The sequence below is a fragment of the Mytilus trossulus genome, chromosome 10 (genome assembly GCF_036588685.1).
Source record: "Mytilus trossulus isolate FHL-02 chromosome 10, PNRI_Mtr1.1.1.hap1, whole genome shotgun sequence".
NCBI lineage: Eukaryota > Metazoa > Mollusca > Bivalvia > Mytilida > Mytilidae > Mytilus > Mytilus trossulus.
In genome coordinates, this window is record NC_086382.1 from 41,649,359 (window position 1) to 41,670,740 (window position 21,382).

Below are 21,382 nucleotides of genomic sequence, written 5' to 3' on the forward strand. Positions count from 1 at the left end.
ATTTTACTTCAGAACTGATTTACTAATGAGTTCAGTTTTATGACAAAGCAATATTTTTTTGAAATTTCAATGACACTAATGTATACAGCATAGGAGAAGTACAAGGAAGTAATAATGCAAAAATAAAAAAAGGATCAAGGCTTTGTTATTCCCTTGTATAATTTAGATCTTGGCTTTCAGATGTACACATTAAAAGCCATTATCTTTTATATTTATATTTTCTATGAATCCACTACCAATTTCAGTCTATAAAAGGGGGGTGTTCTCAAATTCTCAAACAAATATAGCTCCATAATAATCTTTAGTATGTGTGCAATCTTTCTGTGAAGTTTGAGGGATTTAATGACTGTAGGAGCTAGAACTGATGACACAAAATGATATACTTTGCACCAATTGCCTGACTACTTACCAAACATCTTAACAGCCCCAAACTATAGGATTGTTTAACACTTTGTGCAACTAGATAATGAGAACAAAATATCATAGAATGCTTGTTACATACATATACATGTTATACAACATATACAGAGATAGGTGGTGTTACCTTTGACAACATTTTATAAATATTGACTAATTTGTATTAGGTCAGTGTCTCGTCAAGTATTTGTCCTTGGGGTCAACTCTATTGGGATATTAGCAGTAACTTGACAAATTACAATTGAAAGTATGTTACTCATGGCAATTTAACATTTTCAGTGATAAAAGTTTTAAAAAAAAAGTAGATTCATCAAGTCCTTGGAGTATTTTACTGTTAAATACAGACAAGTTTTATTTCATTTTGATGCCGCCACTGCAGCAGAGGGGGGCATTCAGGTCTGTTGTTTGAAGCACTAGCTTCAACTTAATTAAGGCAGAGTACAAAATTCTCTTTACCATTAATGGAACAAAGCCAAAATGAATATTTAAGAGTGTGAATAAAATTCATTTGTTCTTAAGCCTTAACTTCAGTGGACTTTCTATTGCTTCATTAGACTCAGTATATGATAGTTCCATTATAAACTTCCAAACTAAATGATAATTTCACAGAATTTGATATTGACTTATATGTACTCGGAAATGGCACTGTAGTTGTCTTGCCATTAATTGATATTAGAAGTAATTCTTACACTTGTGTTGCTGGTCATTAATTAAGGCAATGTGTCATATTTATTATCTGTAGATGTATACCTATAATTATAGTTGTATTCAGTAAGTGTCCCATAAATCATGTTGATAGTATTTTAGTTGATAATATCAGACTTTTCTAGGATAAAGTACATGCATAAAATTACCCTACAATTCCATTCTGTAAATAAAATTGAGAATGGAAATGGGGAATGTGTCAAAGAGACAACAACCCGACCAAATAAAAAACAAAAGCAGAAGGTCACCAACATGTAAAACCTTAATAACATGTTTTCCCTTCTGGTTGTTCTCTCAGAGTAGTCTAGCTTTCTCCACTAATAACAACTGGTCACCATGATAGATTAGATAAGACTGAATAATTGAACACCCTTCGATTTAGCTGTGCTTTGAAGGCCTGTTTTGAGGTTATGAGACATTTCAACCATTTCCATGGTGAAATTTCCCCTAAAATTTAGAATATTGGGGGTTCTGTAAGATAACCTCTAGATCTCTATTGTTGGTGTTCTGGTCTTTTAGGGATTTCTGTTTCATTATGTTTAGCTTTTTTCAATTCATATGGTTATAGTTTCCTGGCACATCTGGTTTGTTACGTAGGATTCCTGAATTTATATATGAATTTATTTGTAAGAATTTTTTGATGCAATGAAGTTTTTTTTCTTACATCCACCTGAAATAGTTTTGGGAAACAGCCCAAATATATGAAATGTTTTACATGTTTAAACTAATGGAAATGCCCTTTTTTGACGATCAATACATTTGAATGGGAACATTTAATTGGAATACCCTCCCTTTATCCAGGGTTTGGACCCCCCTCCCCTTTTTAAATATGACTGGTTTCGGCCCTTGTAAATTCAGAAATTAGAGGTTTTTATTAGCATGAATAATGGAACTGGTTGGTGATCGCATTCTGATATTGAATATATATATCGGTATACAGATTTTTCTTTAATAGCAATAAGTATTCTCATATTTTTGTCCATTCTTCAAAAATCATAATATTTCAGAATTTACTGTTTACACAATGAACTTCCTTGTTTTTATCTGCATTTAAAAAAAGTTTTATATCAAATTAAAATGTCTCAGGTTCTTGTCCCATATGTGTCTCCTCAATCTTAATATACTAATGGTGTATATAAATATTATACATATTTTAATATTTAATGATAGGCATTAAGTAGTGTTTATTAGGACTTTACAGCCTTGTTTATGACTGAAATTAATGATATATTGTGTACAATATTACCGTATATTACATGATGTATAGCAGTAATAAAGCCCTGTTTCGTCTGTATTAGGAATCAGTTATTGTTTTTCATAAAAATTTGCTTACAATGATAAATATTAAACATTATGGATACAATATTGGTTTCTTTTTTTAGGTAATAAGGTATATATTTTCAGAATCACGCTCTGAGTCCATAAAAAATAATAAGATCAATAAAAACAGAAGAAGCTGCCTAAAAAAAGATGTATAAAGTTGATGAAAAAAGAAAGCAATAATACGATAGATTCATTCATATGCATGCCGCAAACAACAGCCTGTCTTGATTTTTCTGCAATGGCTGATATTTTTTCATGAAAAATCTTCTAGTAACTGTTTAAATGAACAACAGCAAAATAACTGATGTTTTTCCTATTGTACATCCACCCCCATCCATATACGTCATATTTTTACTTAAAATTAATTATGAAACAAAAACATTCTGTGCATTACATCAGATATAAATATTTAAATATGTCTTTATCAGAAACACTTTTCTTGAATCGAATCGAAAGAGACATATTTTTAGTACAATCTATTTTGTTTTCAACAAGTTATGTCACAAGATGTTTCCTGTCTCAAACCAGACAAACAGAAAAAATGTCATCTTGTACTGAAATTCTTTTTAAATTCTTTGTACAACAACACAATGTTTATTGTTTGTAATGAAATTTTTAAATTAATTTGTATTTCCAAATTTATATTTTCAGTCACGCCATAATGAGGTGTTATTTGAAATCATAAATTTGTGACAGAACTAGAATGGGATGACAGTAACAATGAGTAAATTTCACACATCACCCACGAGACATTACAACGGAGGACCCCAGGACTATCAAAATGGGGGACTAGATGAGGGAGATGTTAGTTTTATATCGGGTAGTCCAGCACATGGATACAATGACGAGAACCAAACAGGGACTGTTTTTATCAGGATATCTATTCCAGAACTAAAAATTCAGGTAGTAGTACTTTTTAAGTAGCGTGGTGGTGGAAAAATGTATTCCATTTATTATAACTGTATTGTGTATTTCTTGGTTCCTGACAAACAAGAAATAAATACTCAAAAAGAGAGTCACATTTTTTATTGATTCTTTATACGTTTATCTTACAATCACAAATTTAAAACACAACAAACCAACAATACTTTTACAATACCCACTAAGAAAAATAATTCTACAGTACTGTATTGATACAAGAAACAATTTTTGAAGATTAACCCTTGTCCGTCTGTACATCTGTATGTCTAGAAATTAGTTCTCTAACTTAGGTTTGCATTAACAAAATTTCATGAAAATTATACATAATGCAAGTTACCGCAAACCACAGATCAATTTCAATTTGTTTAACATCACTTTTAAATTTCTCTAGTTATGTCCCTTTATAACATTATGTACACGCGGGGCACTATTTGTGTCCCATGGACTCATTTTTTTTTTTTTTTTTTTTTATTATTTGGAAAGAAACTTGGTAGGGACATAAGCATAGTCTTGATAGCTGACCAAATTACCTTGAAATTTATGTCTTTTTATTGTATGCTATATTTTATATAAAAGTCAACTTATCTTTATGTAAGATTATCAAAGTTTGACCGAAAACACCCATTGGACAATAAATCTTTGATCTTCAGAAGTTGACTGGACCCTAAATACATAACTATAAGAAGTATCAAGGTACTGCTAGGACATTACAACCTGGTTGAAAATACTTTCATCAAATCACTTTTTTAATTTTGAACTTGCTACATTCACAAAGGGTCAATATCGGCCCTAAAAAATGTTTACAAAAGTACAGTACCGTATATAGCTGTCATAATCAATTGGTAAAAAAAAATTCTGTCAAATACAAAATTGACATCATAATTGTGCACTTTAATGATATAAATTCTAATTTTGACTAAGTTAAGTTAAAATTCAGATAGTTTTTGCATAGAAGACATTGGCCAACAGCATGAACAGTTATTTTTTTTTTGACATTATACTTTTTTCATTTTTTTTTGTACATCTTTTCATCATAAATATATTTGTCATTTGCCTGATGTTTTTCAGCAGGAAACAAACCTTAAGAAAATCCAAAAATATTATGATTCATGACTTTTGAAACTATTTAAAAGATGATTAATTTTATCTGAAACAAACATGTCATAAAAATAGTCATTCTATTAAAATCTTAATTTGCATATTATGAATTTTAAATATATTTTTTTTTTATACAATAAAACTTTGTCTTATTTAGGCCTTCCTTGTCCTTTTCTGTTGCATTTCAACATTTCCCTTAATGTATCTTGATCAATTCACAGATATGAAGAAATATAATCAATAGTGTCCTTTAAAGGGGTCAAAATCATCTAAAAATAAATTACTGGTTTCTATTGTGTCATACAAATTAATGAAAAAACAACAATCAAAAGTCATGAAAGTGTACATTGTAAAAATAAATGTGTAAATTTAAAAATGTCACAGAAAAAAGTTTGTCTGAATGCATGACCATATTATTAAAGCTGTCAATCATTCTATATTGACATTTTATATCTGGCATTAAATGTCTGGGGCATGGTGGTATTGTTATTGAGCAGTTTAAAAGTAAGATTGGAGGAGACTGTTCTGAAACCTACCTTACAAGGGCTGTATAGCCAGTCAAGGTCATTAAAAACTTCCATCATCATCTGTTTTGAAATAAAAATAAAATATTTTATTTATATTTTTTCAGAAATGTTTACAGTTTGAGCTAGATGAAACAGTATGGCATGCCAAACAAAGATTGCTGACCAACTTTCCAGAGGTACAGGAAGTAAAATGCACTTGCATGAATCATACATGCACTTGTTTATGTGTTTATATTGATCATATTGTAGTCACCATGTTATATAAACAACATGATGTATTGTAATGTTATCTTAGGCCCAATAATTCAATCACTCAACAATAGAATTATATTTCAAGATCTAATAGCAATTTGCAGTACACTGCAGCAAGTTACTAGACCTAAAACTGAATTTCTCATGTAGTTCAAAAACAAACTGACAAAGTCATCGGGGAAAAAAATACAGCCTGAGCAATAGGAACCCCACCAAAAACGGAGGTGATCTCAAAATCTTTAATTTCTTAGCTCAATTTGCAAATTGGGCAAATATGCTTATGTCATCTATTCTTGTCAAATATTTAATATTTTCAGAATTTTTAAACTATTATATAACTTTCCAATTAAAAGAAAAAGAAAATAATGAACATTTAATGCAGGTCATCCTATCTTTATAAATTTAATGCTAAATATAGAAAAATAAGTAATGTGTTATGACAAATGCAGTGATGCAATATGTTGTCTACCAGTTGTTAATGCATTAGTTATTATTTAAACATTATATTACGTTGGAAGAAAGTGGGTGAAATTAACATTGCCTGTAAACATGCTATAAAGTAATATTTCTAATTCACAATTACAATATTTACTTTTGTTATACTCAAAATTGTAAAAATTGATGTTGTTCTTTTATCATCTTTGAAGTATTCTAGTACTGGATATTTATTGAAATAGAATTAATTTCTGGGTAATGTTTCGTAAAACAAATGTATATAGGACATGCAACAATTTCCATAGCATCATTCTGTTTAGTAAGGGGTTTATATGCACTTTAGATTTAGTGCACTTTATTCAGAAATTGTTGTAATGTTTTTATTATTTTGAAATTGCAATCAAAAGGTTTCAAAAAAAAAAAACAATAGTTATATTTGCATGCAAGATTTTTCCGAAAAAAAAAATAACTAATTTCGCCTTGTTTGCCATTATTCAAAATCATATTGATAAATGCATGCAAAAATATGTCTATAAAAAAAAAGATGAATGATTGATAATCTGAAAACTACATATCAGCTAAATCTACTTTTTTGTAACAGAAGTATATTGTATAAAAAACTAAGTTGAGAGAGGCAAGGATTTGTTTATGATTATCAAGAGGGAAACAAGTCTTTAAAATGTTACTTTTAATTGACAATAAAATTGAGAATGAAAATGTGTCAAAGAGACAACAACCTGACCATAGAGAAGACAACAGCAGAAGGTCACCAACAGGTCTTCAATGCAGCAAGAAATTAACGCACACGGAGACGTCCTTCAGCTGGCCCCTAAACAAATATATATACAAGTTCATTGATTATGAAAGCCATACTAAACTCCAAATTGTACACAAGAAACTAAAATTAGAAATAGTACAAGACTAACACAGGCCAGAGGCTCCTGATTTGGGACAGGCGCAAAAATGCGCCCGAGTAAAACATGTTTATGAGATCTCAATCCTCCCCCTATACTTCTAGCCAATGCAGAAAGGTAAACGCATAACAATACGAACATTAAAATTCAGTTCAAGAGAAGTCTGAGTCTGATGACAGAAGATATAACCAAAGAAAATAAACAAAATGACAATAATACATAAATAACATCAGACTACTAGCAGTTAACTGACATGCCAGCTCCAGACTTCAATTAAACTGATTGAAAGATTGTGTCTTCATCATATGATTATCAGGCACAATCCTTCCCATGAGGGTTTCATAACATATATGAGAATAGTTGGTTACCACAAAGATAAAATGTCTTGCTTTATTTTATTGATTCCTAAATGTTTATTTTTCAGGATTTGAGAGACTCGATTAACTATGGTCTGTATATGCCTCCTATGAATGGAAGAGCTGGCAAGTTTCTGGATGAAGAAAGATTTCTTAGTGAATATCCACTACAGGGACCAATAGGATTTCTGGAGGTATACTTCTGCCTAAAAGCATTTCTTTTATACAGAACCATGTCTATCTATATGTCTATCTTTGGTGTCGTCCTATTTTTATAACAACGGCAAAACAAAATTTGGAATCGTACAATGCAATCATGTCATGGTCGGTGTTGTCGAAGTATTGCACAATCCAAATTAAGACAGTATAAAACTTGAATATTGTGTTTACACTTGCACCAACTGTTCAGGGTTGGACATCTTCTGTCGTATCAGTTTGTGCTCTGCAAAGCATTTCATTATATGATTTATAAGTACACTGACATTTGCTAAAGTACATTCCACTCTCTAACAGCTGATCTCTTTCTGTTTACTAGAATATATTTCTAGAAAAACAAATCGTATCTGATAAAATTCAGTTTAATGTTATTCCTATAAGAATTTATAGGTTTGCTTTGTTTGTTTTCTTTGCATGTCACATCAAAGTAAAAGATATCTTCCCTGTAATATGATTGGACTAATCTTTCTGTGAAGATGGGAAAGATGATCAGTGTAACAATGGACAAGATGAAAAGACAACTTATTTTTTTCTTAAAAAAAAAAAACGCTAGACATTCGCAAGAAAGACAGAACATATAATCCTGACCTAAATTTTAAAAAACTCTGATAAAGTCAGAAATTTGATTAATAGTATAGTATAAATCTTAAGGTACAACTACTAAATAAGTTGGTGACATGTTTTTTGTCAGTATTGTAGTAGTAGTAGCCAACATCTTTAGGCTGCTTTAGTATTAGTACACGATTATGTTCAATGTAATCTATTTTAGTTCAGAAAGGTTTTGAGCTGAGAGATCAAAGAAAAATCTGTGCAGTTCATAGAAATTTCTCAAATATCTGTCCGTTAAAGTACAGACAGATAAGTCATTATGTTCTAGATTTTTATACAAAACTGAAAATATTGATTTTCTCATCAATTTAACTTTTCATCACTTTTTTCAACCAATTGTATATGAAATACATTCTCTGAGAGATTAGTTGTTTTGATAAGCAGATAATTAAAAATGCAGTGATAAAATCTATATATTTTTGTTGATCATCTGAATGTAATTATGATGAGAAAATATTGTAACTTTTGCTTTATTTCCTATCAATGCACATGCTAAACACTGAAACTATGAATTCAGAAAAAAAAATCCCTTAATAACAGTTTTGGGTCCATGACCTTGCTAAGTAGTTAATTTATGGTTGTTTATAACCAAAGTATGGGACAACATATGAATTTAAAATGCCATCTGCTGCATCAGAATTAACATAAGCAATTGCATAATGGGATAGAGGGCACTGAACTTCATTGTCATATGATTGTTTATATTGATATGGTAAATCATCTAAAAAAAACATACTATCAACTCATAACAATAAAGCTTAACTCATAAATATGCTAGCACATAACTGAATAGAATAGAAGGGTTTTCTGATGGCAGATTGTTTGATCTGTTTTCCAATAACATAATGTTTTCATGAATAAGAACGTACAGATTAACCCTTGTATGGTTTTATCACCTCAGACCTGAATAAAAACGTACAGATTTACCCTTGTATGATTTTATCACCTCAGACCTGAATAAAAACGTACAGATTTACCCTTGTATGATTTTATCACCTCAGACTTGAATAAGAACGTACAGATTTACCCTTGTATGATTTTATCACCTCAGACCTGAATAAGAACGTACAGATTTACCCTTGTATGATTTTATCACCTCAGACTTGAATAACAATTTTAATAAATGCACAGACAATTGACATTCTTGCGGTAGAAAAATTTTTCACCCAACAATTTATAAAATTTTGATGACATAGACGCTCTACTTTCTTTTGGACCCTAGACAATATAGGTTATTAATAAGACTATTATTAGATGCCTATACAAAACTGCAGATGAAATATTTTCAATATGTACATGTACGATTTTTTTTGTTTCAGTTCAAGCACAAGAAAAGAGTATACAAACTAATGCATGTAAACCCAAGGAAGTTAAAACAGCTACATACCAAAGTAGGTTTTTATTGTTAATAATTTTAGTTTTTTGTGTACAATTTGGAAATTAGTATCGCATTCATTATCACTGAACTAGTATATATTTGTTTACGGGCCAGCTGAATGACGCCTCAGGGTGTTGGAATTTCTCGTTACATTGAAGACCTGTTGGTGACCTTCTGCTGTTGTTTTTTCTATGGTCAGGTTGTTGTCTCTTTGATGCATTCCCCATTTCCAATCTCAATTTTATTTTGTTGGTCAGATGCTCAGTTCTCATATGATTCATAATTTTAACACAAGGCAGAAATTCTACAGCTTTAAGCCACCACTGTAACAGATTGGGTATTAAACATAAATCAAATAGGAATTTGGGTAGCGTCATTTTTGTCTTAAGTTATTTCCCTTTTTAACATTGTATGCAATCGGAGGCATCATCTGTATCCACATGAACACATTCCCCATTTATTTCATAATTATACAAATGCTGTTATTCTTAGCAAAGTTGCATTTCCAAGAAAAGAATGACAACAATTACAGTAACATTAAGGTGGTACCTAACACTACAGGGAGATAACTCTGTGAAATCAGAAGAACATTTTAATGACATTGTGTTCTTAAGGGAATATTAAGCTTCTCAATGATCAAAATAAGTGTTTGTCAAACTGCTATATAACCAGTGTAATTTTTTGATTAAACAGTTGGTTAAATTTTTTTGATTTTTTATTATATTTGTCAAAGGGTCAAAGTTATTACTTTGTCAAAATTTTAAGAAAACTAAACGAGCCAAATTAATTTTAGTTCAGGTATTAGGTACCACCTTAAATGACAGGTGTAAATAAATTATTGTTATATATATCCAGACAGCTCTATAACAATTCTAAGATTTTATTTCTAAGATACCACTATTATGTATAAGTTGACCTATGCTTTAAAGCAATTATTCCAAAAAACATGTGGTATAAATATTTTATTGTAAACTATTCTATTGTATTGATTATCTCTACAGAGTTATCTAAAAAGTTTTCTGGAGTGTGTAAAAAGTGGAAATGTAGAAAAAGTAACAAAAATGACCAACAAGGGGCTGGACCCTAACTTCCATGATCATAGTACAGGGGGTAAGTCTTTTGATATCAGTAATAATAACAGGCATAACATTCAATATGAAATTAGAATTACTCATAAATCAGTCCAAATAAATCATAGTACAAAATGTATAATGATTACTTAAAATGTATTAGTTAGGAAATACTGTGAATTCAGAAATTATTGCAATGTGTTTATTTTTGTGAAAAAGAGCCAGGGTTATAATTGCAATAATTAAAACTCTCATTTTGAAATATAATTTTATTTTATATAAAATAAACCGGATTTTTCTTAATATTGCAAAAATTTTAATTGCATTTTAATCTAAAATGATGAAATCGCAATGATAAAGGCATGGAATAATTTCTGAATTTACAGTAGTTAGGACATAGTAAATTTAACAGGAATTTCTGTTAGTATATTATAAACACATAAAGACATATTTAAGTTTTATTTAACGAAATGATTTCGGCTATGAAAAAAAAGTATTATAATCGAGTATAACTCTTCAACTTCAAATCTTATTTGGCCATTTTAACTGTTTTGTTCAAGTTTAATTGATAGTTTGCTGTAGCTAAAATGTGTGTATTGCATGCAACATTTTATCCCTAGTATCTATGATGAGTTTATCATAGTATTGTTCTGAAAACAAATATAAAACTTATCATTTCTTACAAACTGCATATTTATCTGGTATATGTGAATAATAGTAATGTTTCAAAAATATAAAACATTGTCTTTTCTTATAAACTGCATATAAATCTAGTATATATCTATTTTTAGAAACACCACTTACAATGGCATGTTCGATAAAAGGAGGTAAATGTAGAGAAATAGTCCTGACACTAGTTGGTGGTGGAGGCCATCTTGATTTTAGGAACAAGAAAGGAATGACCGCCTTACATAAAGCTGTGCTGGTCAAAAATCCCACAGCTGTTAAGGTATTGAACTTTTAACCTTTGCAAATAGTATTTTGTAAACAACATTTTTCATTCACTATTTACATATTCCTAAAAGTAAATTCTAAAGAAATGGCTTGATGACATTAATGTATTTATTTACATATCCTTTTGGTAGAATTAAGGCTTCTTTAATGATTAAAATGTGTATTCACCCTTTACAAATGTATTATAGATTGGTCAGATACTTTAATAAAGTAAACTCAAGTCCTTAAATATGAATTCATCAAAATAATATTTTATCATGTAAAGGGAAACAACTCTGCAAAACACTCTATTTTAGGTAAATGCATTCTAAATTTTATGAGAGAAAAAAATCAATGGGCGTCCTGGTGAAAAGTGCTTTCAAACTCAAAGACCTCATTTATTCTTTCCTGGATTATGTCTCAAAGAACTTCTAAATAGCATCTAATTTGTTTTACTACCAAATTTTGTAAATTTAATAATGCAAAAACTGTGATGTGATATGTTTCACAAAATATTTAAAAAAAATGATAGCATTATTTCAACGCAACATTTCCTGAAATGATTAGTTTTAATCTGGCATTTGTGTAAATGTATGTTTATTTTTGTGATGTTTGTAGGACCTTCATTGATTTATCAATGAAGCAAAATTTCATATTTTTTGTTTTAATTTTCAGGTGTTGTTAGATCTTGGTTTGTCACCTAACATGAAGGATGCTAGATGTTTGACACCCCTTTACTATGGTATAGCCCATAATTCAGACCCTGCCATTACAGAAATGTTACTGCAAGAAAGGGCAGTGATAGGCTCTCAGGATGAACAGGGGTGGTATGAAATTCATCATGTAAGTACTTGCAAATATCAAAGAGCTATTAAAAATTAGTTTTCAGTATATCAATTACAGATGAGCCAAATATTTACAGACTCATAAGTATACAGTGAAACCTGACAAAACTGAATCCTGTATAAACGGTGACCTGAAAACCTGTATAACCCAAACATGTTCATAAGCACCATCATATCAAATGATGTGTGTTGTGAACCTGATTAAACCAAACATCAGCCAAAAACAAACAAAATCATAATCCAAAAGAGGTTCAGTTTAAACAGGTTTCACTGTACATTCAACAGGAATTACGATCTACTTACTACCAATCTATTGGTAAGTTATACGATTTTTGTGAAACACAGACATGGTTTTTCCCTTTCTATTTCAAGAAATTTAGCTATTCATGATTGTAAATAAAAAGTATCCTGCATTCATATTATAGATGTAATGGAGTAACGTACATGAGACTTTAAGATGAATATTGATATTTCAGGCATGTAAAGAAGGACTGTTGCAGCATTTGGAACATCTCTTGTTTTATGGTGCTGACATGGATGTTCAGAATGCAGGTGGAAATACAGCTATCCACATTTGTGCTATAAATAATCAGGTAAATTTTTAGAAAAAGCATATGACTTATATTAAATTAGTCAAGATGGTCAGTGTGAAATCTTTTATTCCTTTCATCTTTTTTGCCTTTGTTTTCTCGTTTGAATTGTTTTACATTGTCTAATCGGGGCCTTTTATAGCTGACTATTTGGTATGGGCTTTGCTCATTGTTGAAAGCCGTACAGTGACCTATAGTTGTTAATGTCTATGTCATTTTGGTCTCTTGTGGATTGTTGTCTCATTGGCAATCATACCACATCTTCTTTTTTATATAGTGAACAGCAGTACCCCCAAAAATGGACAGTCTACACCAACCACCACCACTTGACCCCTCCATAGAAATATATAAATAACTTGACCTTGCATGGACTGTAACGTGTCTTAAAGGGAAAACAAAACATGCCATAATATGAGCTGTGTTGGATAGAAATCGATATTATGCAAGGCATGATACCTGTACATGTATAAGACTCTGATTGAGATAGGAACATTCAAAAACAAAATGAAAAATTTTTTTTTTTAGCTGTTTTGTAGATTTTCTCATACATATAACAGCATAATTTTCAAACAGTTGCATGCTTTCCATTGCGATTTTATCAATCAGAAATAGATGTATTGATATTCAACGGAATTTGATGAGACTGTCATCAAAGTGAGAGGGTTAGCGCTATAAAACCAGGTTTAATCCGCCATTTTCTACATTTGAAAATGCCTGTACCAAGTCAGGAATATGACAGTTCTTTTCCATTCGTTTTTGATGCGTTTTGTTATTTGATTTTGCCATGTGATTATGGACTTTCCGAATTGATTTTCCTCTAAGCTCAGTATTTTTGTGATTTTACTTTTTACATAATGTGGATTTCTATCCAACACAGCTAATATGTTGATGAATGTTGGAACTATTCTTTTATATATCAAATTAAATTATATTCTAATGGGTTTTGATTAACTGTTAAATAAAAAATCTCCACACAATGAATAGATTTGTAATATAATTGATATATTTCAGGAATCTTGCCTTCGTGTTCTTTTATTCCGTGGTGCTAATAAAGATATACAAAACTACCAGAACCAGTCAGCTTTCCAGGTGGCAGTTATATCTGGGAACCAGGGCATTGCAGATATACTCCATAAACATAAGTCAGATGATATAGGTATGTTTTAAAAACCATGAGTATATGAATGTAATTTTACACTGATGTTTCTACTACTGTAAATCATTTTTAGAGATGAATGCATGCATGCATTTATGATTGCAATATTTTAAAGAAGGGACAAAAATACAAGATTTGTATTTGCAATTTCAGAAAAATTTGCTTATTTATATATGATTGCCAGTTCTTATTATTGTAAAACTCACCCTGTTACTTTATTGGCATTTAAAGTAATTCGCAATAAATTCTGAATTGACAGTAGTTACAATAGACTGCAAGTTTTTGATACATTTTAACAACACTCATTCCAATACCACAATTATTTCCTAATGCATTTCTTTAAGACAATAAATGCAAATTAAAAAAAGTCCCACCTGCTCTTTTTCAATAATTTTTCTACAGTGTGTTGTACTTCTTTTGGGACAAATTATATCAAAATTATAGAAAACTTCATCGGCTCTAACTCAAAATATGGACAATTTTATGTTAAGGTGTCTTAAAATCTTTTGACAGCTTCCGAAGTGCTGATTTTAAAACTTTTTCAACTGGACCAAATCACTACTTTACTTTAAAATTCATTACCCAAATTTTTTGACAGTGTCATTTCATCCCTTGTCTTACTATTTGAGGCATAAAACATGGAAAAATACATTTGGAAGGGGTATAAAAATAATTGTCAAGTAACACACTGCCCACACTAGGGACTACATTCGAGAACAACAAAAATCAAGGACGACAATTGTGGTCTTGGACCCCATGAAGAAAATTTAACTGTCATCTGACACTTACCGAAACACATGTATTTAAAGGTGCTTTAAATTTTTGTTTTGCATCCATGTTTAAATATTTAAAAAAAAAATTAAAAAAATGTCTATGTTATTACTTATATAGTCATGTTAATACTGTAAGATTGTTTTCAATTAATAATATTTGAACCCATAATGATTGAATATTTGATAACTTTCATACTTATGCTATTTCAGTGCAATATCGTGAAGTTCCAAAATATTCTGTGAGAAGACGGGATTCTGTTGCTTCGGCAGCCATGTTTGCTCTGTCAAGAAGTCGTAGTGATCCCAGAATAAACCTCATCATGGCAGAAGGCCGATATATCAGTCCATCAAACTCTACTCAAAGTTTTTCACATTTAGACAATATTTCATCCCCATCAAGAGACTACAGCACAGACTCACCAAGGTCTATGAGTATTTCCAGTACCAGTTCAGGACCAGGTAGGGATTTGAATATGTATATCCTTGTCAATTGTAGAGGGTTGAGGATTAGAAAAGTATAAATTTCATTAAGCTTGCATTTTCACAGGTCTGATGTGGCTTTAAAAGCTTGATGCAATATTATTTTTACAGTTAAATATTTCCTTATTTGCCGCAGTTTCCGAGAGCTTTCATTTGTATCTACTGATTTAACATTTTATCATTGAAAATGTTGAGAGAAATGTAAAGTAGCTTAGAAAAAGGTAACAATTTCTTTTAATTTGTAACAGCTGATTCAACACTAGTGTATTTTAAAGACAGAGATTGTTTTCTAAATCAAATTGAGTTATCTCCCCTTATGTTTTTTTTTTCTTTTGATATATTTATTATGTGTATTTACATGTTATTTAAAAAGAAATATTGGAAAGAATTTTGATTTAGACCTAATTAGTAATTGAAAATTTTATGTTCTTGCATTTTCAGTTTCACACTGACAACAGTTTTAATACATTAAATTTTAGTCTGCAAATTCCACAAAGTTGTTCTTGTGTATTTTTTTGTATCTGTCCATTGATATTTAATAAAATTTAATGTATTTATGATTCATTCAAGAAATTGAATTGGTGTATGATTAATTTTGTTTTGACGTGAATGATTATATTTTGTTTGTTTATTACTCTCTCCAAATCCAAAGCAGGTTATGATTCACATTTGTCCTTTTCTGAGAATGATGGAATATATCAACGACCACAAAGTATATGTCTCCCAGGATTTAATGGAAGTGTTCGTAGCCTCACTCATATAAACAGTATATTCAATAGACAAAAAATGTTCCAAAGCCATAGCACCTCATTCATTCCAGAGAGGCCAAATACTATTAGTGCCGCATTTTCTGCTAGACTTGGAATTAATAACGCTAGGAGACGATTGTCAGAAGTTTTTGACAATGATCATGTGACTAGAAATTATGCAAATAATTGGTACAATATTAGTGCAGAACAGATTCCATATTCTACCACTTATTACAAACCTAACATTGAAAAATCGTCTATGTGTAGTTCGTCATCAGACAATTTAAAGGAGTTGGATGTAGAATGGAATTATACAAATGGAATTAAATATTTTGACGATAAAATAAAGGAAGTGGATGTAATTTTGAATAAACAATCGTCACCCGATAAAGAGAGTGATACCTCTAGCGTTGTTTCAGCCAGATGGAGGCCATATGACCAATACGCTGTGAAACTTGATAATACATCAAGTGAAAGTCATGAATCAAACCGACCTAAAAAAAATTCTCAGTTGGTGACGCGACCAAGAATTCCAAGACGCCTGTCCCTGATTAATGAGGAGCAGTACCTGAGTCTTATCAATAAAGATGATAGTATTTTTATCTGTGTTGTGGCGTATGAAGCCAAATATCCAGATGAGTTATCCATGAAGAAAGGAGAAATAATTGAAGGTTTCCAGCTTGTTTGTTTGACATTTATTGCATGAGCATGGAGTTTATTTTATGACTTTATGTAGCATATTCTATTGTCTTGCTTTTGAAACCCTCCATATTTTTAGTTAGAAGAAAGGGGGTATAGATTTGCTAGGCATTCATTCATCTTTTTCTCCTGTTTTCTAAAAACTGCAGTGATTTGATTTCCTATAGTTCAAATTAATTTGCAAAGGTGAATAATTTATAACCATAATAAGGACAAACTGGTTTGAGTTTTATCATAACTGATATTTTTGGGTATTTTCCCATATGACTTCCTGTTAATGGTCTATTTGTTGTCTTACACTTTTGAAAAGTATTTGATAGTGAAATAAGAAGACCAAAACACAGAAGAGAATCCAGGGATCCTCCTTTTTTTTTTACAATCAATATTGATGCATTTGAACGCAGACATATACCCCCTTATAAAAATGGCTGGATCTGCTCCTGAAAACTGTACTGTAGCATGTAAGAACAAATGATTTAGACACTTCTTAGGCATCGGTTTAATATATCTGTACTGTCTGATAAGTAGGCATCACCATTTTGACAAAATAGTACATATTGATAATGTTATTTTAGAATAGTTAAAAATTTAGAGTTCCTGGCAAAGAGAACTTTTTATTATCAGTACGTTTTGGATAAAATTCATGTCTGAAAACAAAAATGTTTTAGTTTGCCTTCTCTGATGAAAAAAATGCAAAGAGTTTTTAATATGCAAGACTATAGAATATGCAAAACAAAACCACATCACTTATTTGGATTGTTCATATATATTTGTTATTATATTTCAGCATTATGATTGTAGCATGAAAGATATTTGTTATGTTCATACAAGTGTTAATATTTTGGTCTTCTTTTATGTAAAGCAACATAGGGAATGGGGGAGGGCAACATTTGGGTTATGTTTATAGACTAGGGCTAAGCCCTCAAAGGCTGCTTCCTATTTTAAAACATTTCCTTATTACTTAAAGGAAGGCCATTAATTTAGTTTTCAGTACTGCAACAAAGTATGGAATATGAGATTTTCAGAGAATCATGGTTTTTTTTTGTTTTTTTTCACAGGTTTTTGATGGTAAATAATTCACAAAGTAGTATTTTTTTGCACTTGAAACACTAAAATCTTATTTTCATATTTGCTTAAGTGATATATGTGTTATCTAAGTATATGAATTTGATGAAGTATCATTAGGTACTGTTTTTCATGGAGTTTTTTTTTCTTTGTAAACATGATTATGTTTATTTCAAACATGTCAATGTTGACCAGGGAAAAGGAAAACAAATTTTACAAATAATGACAATATACTGTCTCATCTATGAAATTTGGTATATAGATAATAACAATTATTGAATAAGTACATTAAAATTTCAGTAGCTTGACTAGAAATTGACTTGTTTTGTGTTCTATCATTGGTTTTAGGGCATCATATTTATGAATCCAAGTATGACTTAAAAGACTGTACTTTGACCTATTACAGTTTATATTTACAAATTGTGACTTGTGACATACCACATCTTCATATACCTCATATGTGGAAATAACTCATTTAGTAACATGTCTCATTGAGTTTACATTTCTTTTGAGGATTCCCCTCAAAATAAACTTATATGGTTTTTAGTGTTGCTGTTTTCTTACTGTAAATGTGAATGACTTTTTAGTTTGAAATTTTCTCAATTTTAGTGTCTTTAATTTTTGCACTAATTGTTGCCAGATCAGTGACAAAGCTTCAAATGCCAGTTTTAATACCACAACCTATCCGATCCTAGGTCAACCTCCTTATATCAAAAGGAATTAGAAAAATTACCATGAAATATTTGCCACTGGATGTTAAGCAACCACCAATCAATCAGTCATATTTAAGTTAAACTACTGAAAATTGACTGTACAGTGTAAATTCATGTTAATATGTTTGTACGACTATAATCTAATTGTACCATATGTAAATTTAACAGTACATGTATATATAAATCATACAATTATATTTTAGAGCTTGTGCTTGTATGTCTGTTTAAAGAGCTTGTTAACATATTAATATAAATCTAAGTGTGACCCTCAATTTTAACCTTGCTAGAATATATTAATTGAGTGCACCCTAAATATTAACATTTTATGTCTTGATTATTCAATGTAGCCCTGAAAACTAACAGAGCTTTATATTTTGCATTTAATGCTGTCCTGTGCAATCCATACTGTTTATAGAAATGAAATTCTGCAAAGTGTCAAAATGTTCCATATGAATATTTCTTAACCTGTAATGTACGAATATGTATATATATTATTATTAGGAATGAAAATTGAAACAGTATGATGTGTGTCAGTGTGAATTTTCCCTTGAGATCAGTTTACGATTACAGTATAAAAATACCTTGTTTGTAATATAAAAATAAAACAATGTGGTATGATTACCAATGAGACAAATCCCCTCAAGGAACCAAATGATATAAAAAAAAATACTGCTAAAGGTCACTGTACATCTTTCAACAATGAGAAAAACTCAAATGTAAAAAAAAATGTGAGTCTGAATTATGTACAAAACAATGAACGAAAAACCAAATATGATATATCTTAACAAACAACAACCATTCAATTACAAATGAATTACAGGCTCCTGGCTTGGGACAGGGTTATACAGAATGTGGTGTGGTCAAACTACATAACCAGTTCAAGCCAGTTCTTGTGAACACCAATACAAGCAGTCAGTTCTCCCTCAGTTTAGATAAGATCTCTTCAAATATGAAAATTCTTGATGATAAACACAACTAAAACCATAAAATGTTTAAGGAAATTTGAAACAGCCATAAATATGGAAAGGATACATTTAAGATATTGAACCCATGTTATAGTTATATTCTTAGAAATACCGAATATATTGAACCATCATCTCATGTATTGCTGGTCTTCACCTATTTGCAAGGTCTTCCATGATGACACCTAACGGCAAGTTAAGGAGGTTTTCTTGTGTAAACTATAACATGTAAAATATTGATATTGATAATTACCGGTCTTAATGGATACAATCTAGGTTTTACTGTGTAACTTTTCATCACATGGTATGCTTAAAATATCAAAACATCAAATTCAGTAGTGATTGTTCTGTTTGACATTGCAAATAATGATGTTTTGGTTTTGGTTTCTTCATTTTCTATACCATTTTAGCTGTGGTCTCATGGATGTCCATGCCACATCTTCTTGTCTTTTATAAATCATTTTTATATTTTTAGTTGTGGGTACTGGAGACAATGGAATGTGGGAAGGTCGAGCCAATGGACAGGAAGGATTTTTCCCTTATCATCATGTACAGGAAGTCAGACTGAGGAAAGGTTAGTATACAAATTATTTCCCCTTCACTTGGGATTGTGGGAAGGTTACGCTATTTGACAGAAAAGTACTCTTTTATTACCAAATACTCATTAACTGGTTTTTTTTTTTATTGTTAGGTTGCTATTCGTTGATGTATACATGTTTACCCAACATTTACTTTTATTCTTGACAAAACAAAGCTGGAACTATTGAAAATCAAATTAGCCATTATTAATTATTTTTTTTATTTGGAGATGATGTGATGCCACATAATTTATAGATGTATGTATTATATTTAAAAGAAGCAAAGATACTTTTATAAAAAAAAAGTCTGTTTTATCTATTTGCAATTGGAAAATTTCATTGAAAAACATTGTTTTCCTTCTCACGCAAATTATAAAAACATAGCTTGAGGCAAATATTTCCAAAAGTTAAAACAATTAACTGGTCATAAGATTGTTTTACGATCGGAAAAAGAAGAAAATGTAAAGTAACATTCACCACATGACCTGAGTTTGATTCATATAGCCTGCTTCAAAAAGATTTTAACTATCCCCCCTCTAGCAACTGTGTTACATCCTTAAATTATGTGTGTAAAATGAGCTTTGTCTATCATGACATGATGTTAAACAAGCTTTTTGTTGATGGAGGACTGTTCAATAATAATATTGTATATCAACAAGTTCAAAATAGTGGGCAGTGAAAAATATAATTTGTTCGTTGTACATGATAACTCATGTCTGGTGGCACGTAATATTCACACGTAATCTTATAGGATTTGACAAGATTACGGGATGTTGGTCAATTTCATACAATTTTTTGACAGTGTACACCAAAACAGTGTCTGACCTATGAAATTAAACATTTATTTCTTCCTAACATTCTGTATGGAAAAGTAAGACTACAGAAAGATAATTTTTTCCATTTGGAATTACAAAACGGAAGGACATCTATTAACCATGCAGTGTAAAATATGGATATATACAAATTATAAGTTTAGATTTTTATTTGAGGAAAAGTGATAGTAAATTGTGATTATAACTTTTGAATTTACATGTAAAAATGTGGAGAGAACATTCATATCATAGACATTTTGTTTATATATCTACAGCCGGTTCCTGTGGGGATATTTTACGGGAGACCACTTTACAAAGAAATACCTTGGCATCAATAGTTCATACATACAGGTAGGTGGAAGGTCAATTGGTGGAGGTAGAATACCATAAAATAGCATAAAAAAGGGGGGTATGAGAAGGCAAATGCTATTTCCGATGGAACAAACAAATTTACAGAGGTTGTGTTTGGTACTAATGAAAAATTGGTATATTTTGCTCTGTGTTGAAGGTATAACTGTGATTTTGTGATGATGAACAGCAATGAAAGTGCTGTTCCTTTAACTTTGTGTTTTTTGCTGTGCAAGTACTGATTTTGTGTCATGGATGGATATCTCATACTCTTTATTTTTCTATAAATCTTTCTTTGCCTTTTGAAATGATACTGCAAAAATCAATTGACTAAGGAATATTTCTAAAGTAATCTTGTGCATGTTGTGTAAGATTTAAGTTTTGAAATTTTGATTATTGAAGGTGAAGTAACTTTTTTAACAACAGTTCAACTTGTTTTGTGTAAAAGACTGTTATTT

At 30.5% G+C, this 21,382-nt stretch overlaps 1 protein-coding gene across 8 annotated transcripts in view; it reads left to right on the plus strand.

Annotated features, from left to right (window-relative positions):
- The window catches only part of LOC134687369 (SH3 and multiple ankyrin repeat domains protein 2-like), a 94,360-nt gene that overhangs the window by 30,116 nt on the left and 42,862 nt on the right, over positions 1-21,382 (plus strand). For 5 of the 8 annotated variants that reach the window (XM_063547610.1, XM_063547612.1, XM_063547611.1 and 2 more), the window contains 13 exons: positions 3,097-3,351; positions 5,096-5,167; positions 7,017-7,142; positions 9,093-9,164; positions 10,153-10,261; positions 11,013-11,170; positions 11,830-11,997; positions 12,476-12,592; positions 13,601-13,745; positions 14,729-14,977; positions 15,651-16,418; positions 19,662-19,760; positions 20,852-20,927. In XM_063547610.1, coding sequence (XP_063403680.1) covers positions 3,154-3,351; positions 5,096-5,167; positions 7,017-7,142; positions 9,093-9,164; positions 10,153-10,261; positions 11,013-11,170; positions 11,830-11,997; positions 12,476-12,592; positions 13,601-13,745; positions 14,729-14,977; positions 15,651-16,418; positions 19,662-19,760; positions 20,852-20,927 — 2,357 coding nt within the window. In that variant the 5' untranslated portion in view covers positions 3,097-3,153. The remainder of the gene's footprint in view (positions 1-3,096; positions 3,352-5,095; positions 5,168-7,016; positions 7,143-9,092; positions 9,165-10,152; positions 10,262-11,012; positions 11,171-11,829; positions 11,998-12,475; positions 12,593-13,600; positions 13,746-14,728; positions 14,978-15,650; positions 16,419-19,661; positions 19,761-20,851; positions 20,928-21,382) is intronic. The other 3 variants (XM_063547616.1, XM_063547615.1, XM_063547619.1) reach the window with 3 other exon arrangements.